This window comes from Conger conger, chromosome 10 (genome assembly GCF_963514075.1).
Source record: "Conger conger chromosome 10, fConCon1.1, whole genome shotgun sequence".
Classification (NCBI taxonomy): Eukaryota; Metazoa; Chordata; class Actinopteri; order Anguilliformes; family Congridae; genus Conger; species Conger conger.
In genome coordinates, this window is record NC_083769.1 from 16,442,173 (window position 1) to 16,459,218 (window position 17,046).

General features: G+C 43.4%; 1 protein-coding gene across 1 annotated transcript; it reads right to left on the reverse strand.

Moving 5' to 3' along the window:
• Window positions 1-1,457: 1,457 nt before the first annotated feature.
• chrna4b (cholinergic receptor, nicotinic, alpha 4b) lies at window positions 1,458-16,840 on the reverse strand. The gene is made up of 6 exons (XM_061257445.1): window positions 16,393-16,840; window positions 12,183-12,334; window positions 8,005-8,049; window positions 7,570-7,679; window positions 4,509-5,868; window positions 1,458-2,490 (listed from the first exon to the last, which is right to left on the reverse strand). The coding sequence occupies exons 1-6, from the start codon at window positions 16,469-16,471 to the stop codon at window positions 2,365-2,367; spliced, it is 1,872 nt and encodes a 623-aa protein (XP_061113429.1). The 5' UTR covers window positions 16,472-16,840; the 3' UTR covers window positions 1,458-2,364.
• Window positions 16,841-17,046: the final 206 nt, after the last annotated feature.

The following is a 17,046-nucleotide window of genomic DNA, read 5'->3' on the forward strand; positions in this document are numbered from 1 at the left end:
TTTGTTAAGCAACTGAATGCATAAAAGCATGCAGATGTGGTCTAGAGGTTCAGCTGTTTTCCAGACCAAATGTCAGAATGGGGAAGACATGTGATCTAAGTGGATAGGCTATAACAGCAGAAGTCCCACTTATCATTTCAGTCAAACACTGTCAAGATTTGCGAGTTTAAACACGCAGACCTGTTTTGGTCAAAAACCTACAGTTTTGGGGATACATTTATTTTACAAATTCATGAAGAAATCTTACAGATAACTATTAGCAAATGTAGGGTGTGATTGAGAGGGGGTTTTCCCAGACTGAAAATGGGATAGGAACAGTCCAATTCAGTGAGTGATTCAATATATATTTTGAAATATATTTATTGCAAAAAACCTGATCATGTTACCATCTGTGATGCCATTCTATGACATTTTTCTATGCACACAGCCTATCAACAGCTTGGCTATGTTGGCTAAGCAAACACAATTTCTACCAACTGCATTATATTCAGCCATAAAAGTTTTTTTTAAACATATATTTTACAAATGTTCCGTCCAATTTCTGCACACAGGGTTATTTTAAAGCCAGTTTGAAGAAAGTGCATATAGCATTTCCCTTCAAGTATGAGTGTGTGCATTGCATTCCGTGTGGACTGGAGAAAGCCCATAGGGGCATCTGGAAAATGATTTAAGTTGAACCAAAAACTTCGACTTTTCATTTATTTTCAAAATTTTCATTTTTTGTTCACTGTCTTCCATTGTCTATGTAGGCAGAACACTATGCATTTTGAAATGTGGTTCATGTGAGAATCATCGTGATCACTTCTCAGAGCCAACCAATGTTGGGTGCATACCAGCAAGCTGTCTTGTTCATCAAACACCCTGCACATGACCCCTATTGGCTGAGTTTATGAGTTTTCATTCGCTGGAGGCACTGCGCTGAAAAAGTCCTTCCAACCGCTGCTAATGCCCACAGGCAAAACAAGACTCAAGGCCAAATTATCATAAATGATAGCAAGGTTTATAAAGAACCAAACTATTTATCAAACTATATATAGAAATGCTGGAAAATGTCATATTATGTGGGCAGTGTATTTTCATGACTGGTTACCTTATCAGTTACATTTTGCAGCCTGCAGTTATCTCTGCTTGCAGCCTGCAGTCCAGTCCCCCCTATCCAGATCAGCAGGGAGCAGTGTGCTGTTATCTCTAACTGCTTAGTGAATAACAGAGTCCAGTCTCCCCTATCCAGATCAGTAGGGAGCTGTGTACTGTTATCTCTAACTGTTTAGTGAATAACAGAGTCCAGTCTCCCCCATCCAGATCAGCAGGGAGCAATGTGCAGTTATCGCTGGCTGTTTAGTGCAGTTGCTCAGAGTGAATTGCTCTCATGCTTTGAGCCTGTCAGATAAATCATTTCAATTGGCAACAAAATAAAAACTCTCCAAGCATGTTGAGGAAGGCTATGAGTCTGTGCGTTCTGTGTTGAGTTTATGTTTGGCCTCCATTGTTTTATTCATTTTCAAATACATTCAATGACCACTTTATTAGGTAGACCTGTACACCAGCTCATTAATGCAGATACAGTGCTCTAGAATTACTGGCAGCCTTTCTAAATATGTAATAAGTAATAAAAAATAATGAATACGGCAGAAAATGATGAGAACTGGAACAAAAGTTCAACAACCCAATTAGTAGCCTATTCATTATTGTTTATTGCTTGTACTATTTGTTATTGTTATCTCTTTTTATGCAATTGTTTGCTATATAGCACAGTAAGCACAATGTGGGCATTGGACTTTTATTCTTCTTGGCCTACAGCGCTATTTCTGGCATAATGGGGCTTCGGAAGGTAAATAATCCCTCTCTCAATGAAAAGTAAATATATTGAGAAACATAAGCAGCTTGTTAAGATTCTAGGATTGGATTGGAATAGAAACCAACCCACATAGTGGGCCACCAGGACCGAGGTTGGGAGGCACAGCACTAGGGGGATCAGTCCACTGGGGGAATGAGTCCACTTTCAGCATTTTGGTCTCAAAGAGAATTGATGCAGAATGTTCCAGACTCAAAAAGCAAAAGCAGAGCCTCCCCAAGAATTCTGCATTCTGTATGGTGTGGTGCAGGAAACAGCAGTACGTGACAGACAGTGACTCAGAGCTTCAGTCAGAATACAGCCCTCTCTGCTACCCCGACTCTTCAAAAAGTGACTTCATAAATAAATAAAGATTCTGTACAATTATCATTCTTTACCTGTGCCCTAATGATCCTTCATAAGAATATTGTCTATAGGGGAGTTATGAATAATTCATCCGGTTGTGTCTCCCTGTCCACCCCCTCTCAATTTGGCCATGGAGGGGAGGCTCCTCCGTGACTTAGATTATTCTAGATCATTCCGGCCAGCCACGGAGGAAGGAAGAGTCCCACAGTTCCCAGAATGCACACCATGATAAACATCCAGAGGAATATGCGGTCGATGACCATCGCCACATACTTCCAGTCCTCTTTCACCTGAGTGGGGAAGCAGGGAAGATGCAGTAAATTAATTCAGCAGACATTATTTTTCAGAACCACATACAATATCTGGGAACATAAGCGCTCATTCAGCTGAATACATGCAATTAATTTGAAGACCATTCCCATACCCGAGAAGATACCCTGTATGTAACCTTACTTCACTAAAGCCTAATGCAAATTAAGTATAATAACCAAGAACCAACTGCAAGTTCTGAATACATACATAATATAGCCATAAGAAGGGAAACTTAAAACCATAAAAAACGAAACATACAAAAACGTAGGAGTGTTAGGGTATGAGGATGGGAGTGGAGTGGAGTTAAGATGCAGCCAACAGAGGTGATAAAACAGCTCAATGTTTGTATCTCCTCGAAACGCCTCCGCTAAGCCTTCGATTTCCTCTCTAAATTGACTTCACGTCTGGTTGGTTTTTCACAAAGGATGCCACCAGCTCCTCCACACCCATCACTCACTACTCCTGTCAAAACATTGACGTCAACAGTGTTTTGCCTTTGTCTTCGTGGGATTGACATGTTAGTATGCATACCCCCCCTACACCCACCCCCACCCCCACCATTCATTGCATTTGTCTATTCCCTCAGGGAAAGAGATTTGACGCTGACTTTTCTAATTCCTGCAGGGATGCCTGTTCTTTAGAATATGCCATAAAGTGCTCAATCATGGGAAAAGTCTAGAAATTAACATTATTTTTAGAAACCCTGTCATGGTCCTATGGTTTTACAGGCCATGAGTGTCACCATTTCTGTTACTCTGTGAAGCGTCTTCTGCGAAAAGTGGAACACAAATAAAATTGAACTGAATTGAACCAAAGCCTGACGTTTGTCAAGTCACTATTGGAAGGATCCAGTTGGTCAGTATTTTCGTATTCTGTTAGACCAAGTAAAACCTTGAGTACACGACCATTGCAGTGGACAGACTACTCCTCCAAGAGAGCACAAGCTGTGCCATAATAGTAACCTGTGATGCAGGGACGGATTGTGTCATTTCTGAAGCACAGGGGAGTACACTCTCCCCAAATCTGTGGATCCCCTCTCTCTTGCTGTAGTGTGAATAAATAGACTTTCCTCAAATTTGAAGATCCCCCTTCCCTCTGTGTGCTTTGAACAAAGACCAATTCTGAGGATCCTGTCTAGGTGCAGTGCAAGTAAATAGATGTGAGGATGTAATTATGTGGAATGATGTGGCTGACTCTATAATTTTTTTTGTCCATGGGCTTAACTTTAATGATTTGTTTTCATTCATTTCCCATTCCTCTTGTAATTAGCAGAATTCTTCTGGCTCTCCACTGCCTGGGCTTAAAAGGCATTTGCCTGTTAATTTCACCATTGAAAAAATTCTGTATTGACCATGAATTATACAACAGGACCCCGAATCTGATTAAACATAATTTTATTTCACCAGGTTGGTCTCTTTTGCAAGTCTAAATTGCACGTAGGTGTGAGTGAATGGCATGCCCTCCAATGGATTGGCAACCTTCATCCAGGGTGTATTTTTGCCTCTCGCGCAATGCATGCTGGGATAGGCTCCAGCACCCCTGTGTCCCTGACCAGGAATAAGCTGGTTAGATATTAAATGGATGGATGTAAGACCCTGACCTGGAATAAGCTGGTAAGATAATTGATGGATGGATGTAAGACCTGACCAGAAATAAGCTGGTTAGATACTGGATGGATGGATGGGTCTCTCTTGCAGTAATGACCTGGGGAATCAAAGTGCCAGGATTGCAAGGGAGGTTCAGTGGCGCCAGACAAGTGTAAATTGACTAAAATTCATTGTTAAAATAATTTGGCTTCTTTTTTAACTCTGATGTTCTCCACATACGTATGTAATTCCGTCTGGCTATGAGCATCTAACTATGTCTGTAATGTAATGTAAGCATTATTAAATGACAAGGCATGTTTTCAGCTTAATATAAACTGAGCTAAATTGACGAAATGAGCCTGATCCACGGCTCTGAAAAGTGAAGGGTGTGGTTGCCCGCGGTTACTCACAGAGAAGTCGGCGTCCTCGGCTCGGAGGTGGTCGGCGATGTACTGCACGCCCTCGATGGCCAGCTTCATGGGGGGTGACATCATGAGCAGGCGATGCCCGTCGCCAGCTGTGCAGACGTTGAAGGTCCGGCCGGGACACAGCACGGCGTCCGGGGGCCCCCCGCAGGACGTCTCCTGGGTCAGGGGCCGGCGAAGGAAAGAGGGGGACCTGATGGGGGACCTGCCACCCTGGCCGTCGCTCTGGGAGGAGTCCTCATGGGGGCAGCCGTGCTTCACGCTCCGGGAGCGGCAGTGGCACGAGTTCTCCGCCCCCTCACCGAACCCGCACTGCGTGCCGAGCGAACGCGCATTGGGGCCCCCCGGGGGCTCGTCCAGGCCGAGGCGGAGCAGGGGGCCCGGCGTGGTGGGGAACGCCGTCTGCGTGGGCTCCTCCAGGAGGAGGGAGTACTGGCTGGAGGGGGAGGTAAGCAGGAGCTGCGTTTTCGGGAGGTGCTCCTCCAAGGGGTGGCTTAGGGGCGGAGGCGACGGCGAGGACGGGGTGGGGGAGGGCGGGGCCAGGACGTCCGGGCCGTCGGGGAGCGCCGTCGGGGCCCAGACGGAGGCCGGGCCCTTGTGCATCATTTCAATGAGCTTCCTGCAGTTGTCCTTACAGACGGCGGAGGGCCGCTTCATGAAGAGGACGCGGGGCACCAGGTCCAGGAAGACCCGGCGGACCCACTGCGGCATGCTGTGCGTGCGCGGCGAGCGGTGGTGGACGTTCAGCACGAAGACGGTGATGATGATGGAGAGGGTGACGAAGATCATGGTGAAGAGCAGGTACTCGCCGATGAGCGGGATGACCAGCGAGGTGGAGGGGATGATCTCGGTGATGAGGAGCAGGAAGACGGTGAGGGACAGGAGCACCGAGATGCAGAGCGTGATCTTCTCGCCGCACTGCGAGGGCAGGTAGAACACCAGCACGGTCAGGCAGGAGATGAGCAGGCAGGGGATGATCAGGTTGATGGTGTAGAAGAGCGGAAGCCGGCGGATGATGAAGGAGTAGGTGATGTCGGAGTAGATCTCCGTGCAGCACTCGTACTTCTTGATGTTGTACCTCCCCACCGCGTTGACGATGACCCACTCGCCACTCTCCCAGTAGTCCATCTGGTCCACGTTGTTGGCCATGCTCACCAGGTCGATCTTGGCCTTGTCGTAGGTCCAGGAGCCGAACTTCATGGTGCAGTTCTGCTGGTCGAAGGGGAAGAATGTCACGTCTATGCTGCAGGAGCTCTTGTAGATGGCCGGGGGCATCCACTTGATCCGGCCGTCGTGGAACAGGTGCGCCTTGGTCAGATGAGTCACTGCAAAGTCTCCATCGGCACTGGAACAGGTACATGTTTCCGTTAAGCCATGCTGGATCTTTGTCCCAGTTTCCAGGGATCAAAGGCATTCACTGTAAACATGCACACATTGGAAATAGTGTAATACATGACATTAAGATGTTAGCTTTTTTTGCCCAATGACTGACAGAAAGCAATGCCTGTCTGCTTGACCTGCATGCTGTGCATGCTTTCTTCCAATGAAGTTGCTGGTAGATGGCACTCAACCCGTTTTCATTAGGCTCATTTTCCTTGATTAGCAAGTGTGCCAACTATCTGAATAATCCATCGGCAAATTAACGCAATGCTTATTTCTTCACATCAGGCTAGAGAGACTAAACAGTAGGCGTAAATGCAATTCAGAAACAATTGGGGTCGCTGCAACGCGGTGCCTCAAAAGATACCAGACTGTGGGGCTCGTCTGCAGACTAGAACAGTACTTTAACAGATACCAGATAGTGAGGGCCATGCATAGATAGACAGATGAATCATTGCATTTTTATAGCCCTTTTGTAGGAATTCAAAGTACTTTACATTTCTTTGCTCAACCACCACCAATGTGTAGCACCCACCTGACCACATACAGCTGAGGTTGGGAGGGAGATAACAATTTTTTGCCAATCGAATCTGTGGACAATTAGGTGGCAGGTTGAAAGAGCTAGGTTGGGAATTTAGCTGGGATACCAGGGAACCCCCTACTCTTTGTGATGGGATCTGTAATGACCAGAGACAGGACCTCCAAAGGATGATGTCTCCTACACCAAGGTGTTCCTGTCACTGTGCTGAGGCATTGGGGGTAATTTAACCCATCCTGGCCCACCAACGCCACTTCTGGCAGCAACTTAGTTTTCCCAGGAGGAGTCCCATCCAAGTACTAACCAAGCCGAAACCCACTTAACTTCAGCCATTTGGCAGGAGCAGGGTATATGATGGTAGGGCACTGACACGGTGCCTTAATAAAATGAGCCAGTCCCTGGATGTGCCCATCTTTTAAGGGGAAAACAAAGAGTGTGGGTGAGAGTTGGAAATTCCCAAACAAAAGCACGCATCTGACATGATATTACTAAAGGAGCAAGCAGCGATTTTGAGATTTTCTCGGTTCAAGCTGACGTGAAGCCCACTCAGAGTACGCAGCACTCCCTTCTGCAGATGCCGCGGGCTCAGCGGCTTGGCATCGGCAGCTTCAGTGATCCACACCAGGACATCACTCGAGCTGGCACGGTGTGGAGACGCATCCCTCAGGACGGCAGGAGGATGATCTCTGGCTCAGCCTGGAGCTTCAGCATTTCGAAGGATTAAATAGGATTAAAACGAAGGAACATCTCCCATCGTGTGGCGAAGATGCAAACTTCAATTTTGCGAAATATCATTTTTCGCAAGCCTTACCTACTGTACTGCTTTCACAGTGGATAAAAGAAAAATGCAAAAATGTCTGTTAAAGTGCAAACACCTGTAATTTCCACCCGTGGCCTTTAAACATGAAGTTCCGAGTCACATATGGCACCCTCTCGTTTATCGGCGAGTGAGTTTAAAGGGAGCGCATTGGAAGGACGTTTTGCTAGTGCATTTCAATGGAAATTAGGATATTGATAAGCTGAGTGTTTGGGGGAGTGAGACAAAGTGCAAACATCCTAAAATAGACACAGACTGAACTCAACAACAGGAGCCGCCAGGGTTGTATTATCCGTGAAATGAGACTGTACTTGTTATAAAGGACGATGTCTGGTCTCCAGATGAGCTCCGAGGGAATGCGGATAGAGGTGACGTTCTCGTATTCCTCCGGGTTCCATCTCAGTTTATAGTCATTCCACTCCTGTCAGAAACGGTAACGAGAGACATAAACAAGGAGAAGACAAATGACGCTCATCCACATAATGTCAGAACAGGAGAGGGACCATGTAAGCTGGCAAATACCAATTTATGTGCATGCCCTCAGCTCAGCAGAATCAACAGCATGGCCCCAACTTCGCTTCAAGTAACTCGAAACGAGTTCTGTCATTTCATGTTTTTTTGTTCTAAAATCATCAGTGAACTCCAGAAAATGTATATTTCTTAGCATGATTTTTAGGTGTAGAACTGCATATTATAACTGCAATAAATGTTAGCATGTTTGTTTATTGTTGAGCTACTAGACATACTTGCTTAACCCAAACATTGGTGGTCATCATCTGGTTCTTCTCATCCTATTTATAAAACAAAAACAACACAAAACAGGAAGGTCAACTCCAGGCTCACCCATCTGCCCAGACATTTTCACACTTCAAGAGCAATCCAATAAAGCCTTTCTCCTTGAGAAGAGAATTGATTTACTTTACTCTGGGTCTGGATAGCTTCTAGGTGTCATTGCTGTCAACCAGCCTGTATTTTTTATAACTATTTAATGTGCCTTGTAAGGGGGGTGGGGTTAAGACAGGTTAAAAACTGTGTAATCACAGTCATAGTTAATTTATAACGTCAGGTCTTTACAACCTCCAATAGATTATACCTATGACTTACAGGCCTGTGACTTGCATGAGCAAAACAGAAGACGGGAAATGATTTAATCCTGGTAAAAGAGTTTCTCTTGTAGTGCTGTAATTGGGGGGAGGGGGGACAAGACCAAAAAATATGGTGATCGATATACCCATTCCTATAAATACACTACATGTAAATGTAGGAATGTTGTTCGTCCCACCATACTAAAAGCAATCTAATGTTACAATTTTGTCACATCTCAAGTTCAAAAAGTCTTATGAGACTAGTCTCAATGATGAAAATGGAAGTAATTCGTGAATGAGGACAGTTTTAAACAAAAAGGGAGCGGAGCGCAGTTCTGGCAGGCTATGAAAGTCAACCTGGCTGCGGCTGAATCAGCTGATGACTCAGTTGAGTGATGTTCGCCTATCACAGTATATTCTCACAACATGGTGGTCTATTTAAACAGCCTCCATCTACTCACTCAGCTGCTCCTCCTGCATGCAAGCTTGCTGCACGCTGCATTGTTAATTCCCTCCACCGCCCCAGCTCCATCCCCATGTATTAAGACTGGTTGCATTGCTGCTGGGTCTGTTCTGTGTATACCCCTCGAGGTGCTGGTTTTGGAAGGGATTCCAGAACAGAGCCATACCGCCAAACATAACCATATGCCTTTATTGCCAATAAAGATCCTGCTAACAGTGGTCTTGAATATCTCTTCACATTCAGAAGAATCTGCATGTGTCTGTTCACTGCACGGTTGTAAAGCTATGTCAAACCTACGAAGTGCTTAAACATCCCATTTACACAGCATTTAAGACCAGAGATTGCACCATGGTTCCCCTGACGCCCTTTAGATAATCTTGCTTTTTTATTTCCTTTACTTGCTTGTTTTGTGTAGCTGCGTAGAATTGGTTATCTGTCTTGTCATACCATCCTTTATTACAATACATATTGATATTTATTTTGAGGTTAATATTACACTTCTTGGTAATACTGCACTATTGTTATACAGAGTAACACTGCCATCCCACCTCCTGTTCATTATTCTGGATAACAGCTTCTGCCAATGTAATCTAATGAGAGTCGCAGGTACAGACAGGGAACAAAAACCGGAAAAAACAGGGATTTCATTTCTAACTGTGCACGTGCAAAAGAAAAGTATACACCACTTTCCCTTTAGATTTGTGATTTATAAAAATAAACTTGACTTCAAAACATGCACACGTTTACACAAACTATGACCAATGTGGCAACCGGATACTTAACACAGATAGATGTGCTATAGACCTGTTTCACTCAAATCCTTTTGCTTCATATGGAAGTACACAGCTTTCTAATAATCATGGTCAGAGGAACATCTTGGCTTTAGTTGATTGTCTTTTTGGTGTCAGGCTGAAAGGACATATTTAAGCATGCGCACTGTCCAAAAAATTTTCATATCATCAGGGACACGGTTTCCTGTGCATGCAATCACTTTAATATCCAACTCCACACATTTTAGTTTATTGTTCATGCCATAGCTATTTCCTCCAAACACCCTGGCTGCTTCCTCTGTGACGTCTCAGTTTACACTCCGTGAAGTTTCTGCTTGTTTGCTGTTCTCATTCTCCCTGACAAATTATCTGAATGACAAGCTGATTCATATGCAAATTGTGCATGTAAATGGGAATTCCACTAACTGTTTATGGTTAACTGTAGGAGTTAATGGGGCAGGATACCTTAATGGGACATACGCAGCATTGTATAAAATCAGGATATTTTTGGCCGTACGCCTGCTTTTGTGCTTACAGCGCAATATGTTTATGTGTAAAACCTGTGCAATTTTATAAATGTAGCCCGACTCATGATTAAACTGGCTGCCCTTGCCCCATGCTGATGTTTGCACAAGCTGTAGTTTCTCGCCTGTTTCAACTTTGCTGATGATGTTCCTCAGACTTCCATGCTCTAGTGCCCCTCTAAAAAGCATACTCTCTTGGGAAACATCAGCAGGATGAGCTGTATTAGTTACTAAATGCTCGCCAAGTTCATGGGAATGTACCTTGCCCACAGCTGTAAAATTATCTCCATTTTCCTTAACCATATTGGCCATTAGACCTTCCCGAATTTTGTCTCATCCAACCTGTTCTTCAGGTTGTTCTAATGACCTCGGTATGCTCTATTTTGTATGTCACGTTGTATAAAATCATCCGCTAAATGAAATGTAATGTACTTTAAAATCACAGTTCACGGGTCCTGAGGCAGACGCACTGGTTGGGATGGGACGGAGAAACGCTTCCGGCAGGTGGTCGGCTGATTGAGGAAACTCGAGGGAACACTTCAGCGGTTATTCCAGCCTGCCGACTCACCTCACCAGTGAGACCGCCTGCGATCGCTATTTTCAGCGGGAGCAGCCTGCTGAAAAGCCTGAGTAGGCACTCTAATTGTTTGTCAAACATACGAATATAGTTCAGTTGGGGATATACCATGTTTAGCAGGTGTGTGTGTGTTGTCGTTAACTCGCCTTTCAAACATGCATCCTGCTCAAAGAGCAAGCTTTACTCCCAGAAGACATTCCACATCCACTCCCCGTATGGTGCACAGACTGTCGAAGCTGCTCATGCTAATTTAGATGGTCTGCATGGTCAACCACATGGTCAATCTTTCTCCCTATAGTAACTGTGTCAATACTCTCTCTCTCTCCCCCTCTCTCTATCTCCCTCCTTCTCTCTCTCTCTCTCTCGCTCTCTCTCTCTACAGTCTCTGCATAATTACTTTTGCACAGGAACGGTTTGGCACTGTTAGGCATGATTTGGTGCATTTAGGCAGGGTTTGGTGTGGTTTGGCATGGTTTGACACTGTTAGGCATGATTTGGTGCATTTAGGCAGGGTTTGGTGTGGTTTGGCATGGTTTGGCACAGTTAGGCATGATTTGGTGCATTTAGGCTGCGCTTGGTGTGGTTTGGCATGGGTTGACACAGTTAGGCATGATTTGGTGCATTTAGGCAGGGTTTGGTGTGGTTTGGCATGGTTTGGCACAGTTAGGCATGAATTGGTGCATTTAGGCAGGGTTTGGTGTGGTTTGGCATGGGTCGACACAGTTAGGCATGAATTGGTGCATTTAGGCAGGGTTTGGTGTGGTTTGGCATGGTTCGGCACAGTTAGGCATGAATTGGTGCATTTAGGCAGGGTTTGGTGTGGTTTGGCATGGTTTGGCACAGTTAGGCATGAATTGGTGCATTTAGGCAGGGTTTGGTGTGGTTTGGCATGGTTTGGCACAGTTAGGCATGATTTGGTGCATTTAGGCAGGGTTTGGTGTGGTTTGGCATGGTTCGGTACAGTTAGGCATGATTTGGTGCATTTAGGCAGGGTTTGGTGTGGTTTGGCATGGTTCGGCACAGTTAGTCATGATGTGGTGCATTTAGGCAGGGTTTGGTGTGGTTTGGCATGGGTCGACACAGTTAGGCATGATTTGGTGCATTTAGGCAGGGTTTGGTGTGGTTTGGCATGGGTCGACACAGTTAGGCATGATGTGGTGCATTTAGGCAGGGTTTGGTGTGGTTTGGCATGGGTCGATACAGTTAGGCATGATGTGGTGCATTTAGGCAGGGTTTGGTGTGGTTTGGCATGGGTCGACACAGTTAGGCATGATTTGGTGCATTTGGGCAGGGTTTGGTGTGGTTTGGCATGGGTCGACACAGTTAGGCATGATGTGGTGCATTTTGGCAGGGTTTGGTGTGGTTTGGCATGGGTCGACACAGTTAGGCATGATGTGGTGCATTTAGGCAGGGTTTGGTGTGGTTTGGCAGGGTTCGGCACAGTTAGGCAGGGTTTGGTGCATTTAGGCAGGGTTTGGTGTGGTTTGGCAGGGTTTGTTCCTCACCACGTCGATGAGCTGGGCGATGGACAGCCCGAAGCGCACCAGCACCACGTCAGAGATGTTGGCCACGGGCCGGGAGAGCTTGTTGTAGCGGGCGAAGAGAGACTTCATCAGCCTGTCCTCAGCATGCGCTTGTATCCTCTTCAGACTAGAGACTACAGAGGAGGAGCAGAGATGAGGTTTTCAGTCCCTGGTACAACTGAGTTCCCCTCGCATTGGTTAGACAACAATATGATGTCAGGGTATCCAAATACCTTCCATAACCAGGTCAGGTTATTGAATATCACTGCTTACATTTCCATGAAAATAATGCTTATCCAGGCGATGGTGATTTTTGAAATGAGAAGCTTTGGGAACAGCTATTTTAATTGGCAAGTCAGGGAATTTAAGGAAAAGCAAGCAGTAGTTCACTGAACATAAACAGTAATTTGGTCAGGACTGAAATTCTACATTGAAATACCAGTCATATCTTGCATCTGGGTGCAATTTTTTGTTTTTTTGAATGTGAGGCGTGAATCAACAGCACCTGGCCAGTCTTTACAGATATTACTTACAGAAAACCCTGAAGAAGGTCAAAGAGACTGAAATGCTTTTAACTGACACATTAAAGTGGGTGATATTGGCAGGGGATACACTGAGTGGGAGTCTTTTTTTCCAATTTAAGGGAAGAGCTCATGGCCTGCAAAGATAGCAAACTTTCAGGCTTCATAAATTATGACTTGCTAAAGAGATTCTACATGGTTTCATACTGTATATACTGTGGACTCCAGAATTATTGGCACCCTTGATAAATATGCATACAAAATTGACAAGCTTTATTTTCCAACATGTGCAAAGCAGTGTGCTTTATTAATAAAGTGCAATACTTTATGCATGTTGGAAAATAAACCGTATGTCAATAACTGTATTATTTTGTATTTTATAGCACGTTTTATGCATGCGTTTATACGTTTTGTTAAGGGTACCAATAATTCTGGAGCCCACTGTATATAAGCGTGTTGTCTATTATTGCCTTTCACCTTTATTCTCATCAATAACAAAATATTCTCCAAAAAAGCCCAAAACTGGATAATTCTTGACAGGCCAAGTCAGTCACCCAATATCAATCAAATTGAACGTTTTTCATTTGCTGAAGAGAAAAGGCATCGAGCCCCCAGAAGGATGGCTGCAGTATAGGCCTGGCAGAGCATCACCAGAGAAGATACGCAGCACCTGGTGATCTATATGGGTGGCAGACTTCAAGTATTCATTACATACAAAAGATATGCAGCAAAGCACCACACATGACTGCTTTCATTTACACATGTGAATTGTTTGATTCCAAATCAAATATTTTGGGAGTACAGAACCAAATTAAGAAAAATATGATGTTTTCCCAAACACGATGGGAAAGTTACAGGCATCCAAACTAAGGGTTCCAATCAAGAGGAAGGATACAGGATCTGGGTTATTTTTAAAGCACTTTTAAATTCAAGCTTTCCTCCACTTCTGACATAAAGAAGATAATAATTTGTTTTGGCTGGAGATTTCCACTGTTGGGGGAGATTCTCATTCTAATGGAATGGAAATAAAAAAGGGCGGACCAATGTCAAATATTTACCTTGAGGGACAGGTGACACATACACTCACTGAGCACTTCATTGGGAATTAGGAATTAGGAATTACTGTTTATGCATGTGATCATCTAAGACAGGGTGGATTGAGTCTCTCAGAAACTGCTGATCTCCTGGGATTTTCACACACAACAGTCTCTAGTTTGCAGAGAAATACAAAAAACATCCAGTGAGCGGCAGTTCTGTGGGCAGAAACACGAAGGAGAATGGCCAGAGTGGTCAAAGCTGACAGGAAGGTGACAGTAACGCAAATAACCACACATTACAACAGTGGTATGCAGAAGAGCGTCTCTGAGCACACAACACATCATAACTCTTAAGTAGATAGACTGCAGCAGACTTAGACTTAATAAGTCTAAAAAATAAGTCAAATAAATACCTTATTGTGCTCACTGAGTGTATGCTTAAGCCCTGAATAACTTTCCTGGTGCATTTCACAAGCTCTTGCATTGATGAATAAATGTATATTTTCTCTAGTCCCAATTTATGAAGATTGACTATGAAAGAGGAACTGTTCATTTCAGGCTTGGGCCTGTTTCCAGTTTATTTATTAGACATCACCGGCCTGTGTGGGTATGCCAGTCGATCTGGCAATGAGCTGTGGAACAAATACTCTGTAAAATGAGTAATATTTCCACAGGCATATTACACAAGCTAAATACAACAGCCAAACAAATTAACATATTCAAAGGAGAGATTTCACAGTTTTATAATTCAGGCATATTTAGCTGACAACTTCTGAAATGAAGATGCGATCAGCATACGATTATGTGCAGAAATCTGGAGCTTAATTGAATAACACAGTAAAGTCACCTACTTTTTCGATAAGTAAGAGCTTGCCATTTAGTATACATTTCGTGATAACTTAATAATTTTTGTAATATGGCGACAATACAAATCAAGGGAAAGTTACCCAAAATATGCGATTTAAATTGACTGTAAATGTGAATTTGTTAATGGCTTCAAACTACATTGAATGGCATTATTATGGTATGTGTTAAGTATCCACAAAATTAGAGTAATCAAATGCATTGCAGTGTCAACTTATATCAGTCTAAACATTTCAATCTATTCCTATATGGGTATTGAATGGGTGGAGTTCAATTTAATACGAGGGTCTGAGCTATTGGGTCAGGGTTCTTGATGACATAAACAATTCCCTGACCTAATGGCCAATAAATGTTTTAGTCTCATTGCATATCTCCTCCCATAGTTTCATGAGATTTGTATAGAGAGATTTGTAGCATGAGCTACGTGGGTGCATGGTGGTACAGTGGATGTGTGTTACTACTAGTTATTTACATTACATTTAATAGATATTTGGTGGATGTATAGTGGATGCATCTCACTGTGATAATTTAAAAAATATTCAACCACTTTACAGTCACTTTAAATGAACAAGCTGAATATACGTCTGTCCAGTTCCAGTCTGCTGAATCCAACACTGAACCATGCTTTCTTTATTGTTAATTTGGTTTCAAAGTCCTTTTGATTTTCAATTTTCAGTTCATAGATCTGAGTCTCTTTCAGATAACATATCCAAAGTCCCTACCCATTATTCACTGTGGATGAATAATTCCTTAACTTTTCTGGCATTTTGTGTTTACTGCTATCTGCAAATGCATTGGATTGATTCTACCTACATTGATCTACCTTTGTTGTTACAACTGAGCCTCAGCAATATTGCATTCCTATACAACTCAGTTTGTCTGACAAAAAAAAAAAATCGGAGCTGTAGTCCACTGATTCCATTGCTTTGAGAGCAGCAGCAGGTGAAATGCATTTGATAATGAACCCCTCTTTGATATGTGGCCCGGAAGCCTTGTGGCTGTAGGTCTGGTAGACTCTGAAGCTACGGAGTGAACGGCTCTTGCAGTAACAATATTTTACCACTAGCTGGCGTAGATTTCAGAAATGTACAGTCTATCAGTCGCAGCAGCAGTTTAATTTCAGCAGTGAAAGAAGCATTATTTTTTGGCAAAAAGTGCAGCATAAACAGATATATATATATAAATATAAACAAATAAGATTATGTAGTGGTCATGTTAAGGGGAAATGTTTTTTTGTTTTTTTAAAACTGCATAGGGGATGAATTTACGTCGATGACTTTACGCAAGTTTCAGAATGGAACAGGATGGGGAGCGAAAATTACATCATATTTGGGATTAATGTAATTTCAATATTTCCGTCTGCTCGGACAGCACAAAACAGCATAACACTTTATAACGAGTAAAAGCATAATGCTGTTATTATCCTTCGGCTGTCAATTCATTTCAATTCAGATGTTTTAACCTCACCTGTCTTTTTGGAGGAACTTGCATAAGCGCACAAAATTGAAAGCGACTGGAATTTTTCAAATACAAACTCAATTATAGCCCAGTCTGATTTATTATGCATTGATTTTTTAAAATCATAAACTCCGGAATCCTTTCTTTTCTGACATATATAGCCAATGACTGAATTGAAAAATCCAACAGAAAGACCAAACGCACCATTTACATTTACAGCTATTTAGCATGCATGTTTACTTGTATATAACAGCGTAGGCTGTAGCTTTATCTTTTAAAAGAATTTACGAAGAATGTACTTAACAAAATTACCTGGAAAAGCGTACAGAGCGATCAGGATACTCATCATATGAAAGCATTTGGTGAGAGACATTCTCATTATAAAATGCATGGCTCCGTCTGTGCTCCAAGTTTCAAACAACTCTTGTTGGTTGTATGTCTACTTCCAACTCTTATGTTGACTCGTATCACGATCTCCACTTTGCATTGCAATTTCTCATTTGATTAGTTTTCAGTCTCCTTGTGGGATAAAAATGAAACTGTAATAACGGAAATAGTATTTCCTAATGTGCTTTCGCCTTCTTTCCTCTGAACACTTAGATCAAATTAGTATCACGCGCTTTCTGTTTCCCGATCCTCTCCATCCCGTACTCTGTGCGCGCTCCCTTGTTTGGAGCACGAGGGCTCCATCTCATTCCGTGTGTTAATTTAGAGATTATGGTCTCTTGCTCTCGGGGGGAGCTGGCTGTATCTCTAACAGTGAGCTGAGTGTTGGCCCTTTCCCCCGCCCTTTCCCTTTTCTCTTTCTAGCTGTCTTCGTTTAGCCAGATTACGCGTCTGCTGAGGCAGGCAGCAATTGCGCACCGTTAAAATAGATGTACCAAATCTGCAGGAATTTAAATGGAACAAGCCCAGTTAAAAAAACTAGTATGCTATTTTGTTGTCTTTGCCGACTTTACCGACGAA

Coding starts and splice junctions, on each gene's coding strand:
- chrna4b (XM_061257445.1), bottom strand. CDS start 16,471: ATGCATTTTATAATGAGAATGTCTCTCACCAAATGCTTTCATATGATG. Junction 12,335..16,392: donor CGCTCTGTACGCTTTTCCAG/GTAATTTTGTTA, acceptor CCTCCTCTGTAG/TCTCTAGTCTGAAGAGGATA. Junction 8,050..12,182: donor TCGCCCAGCTCATCGACGTG/GTGAGGAACAAA, acceptor TTTTATAAATAG/GATGAGAAGAACCAGATGAT.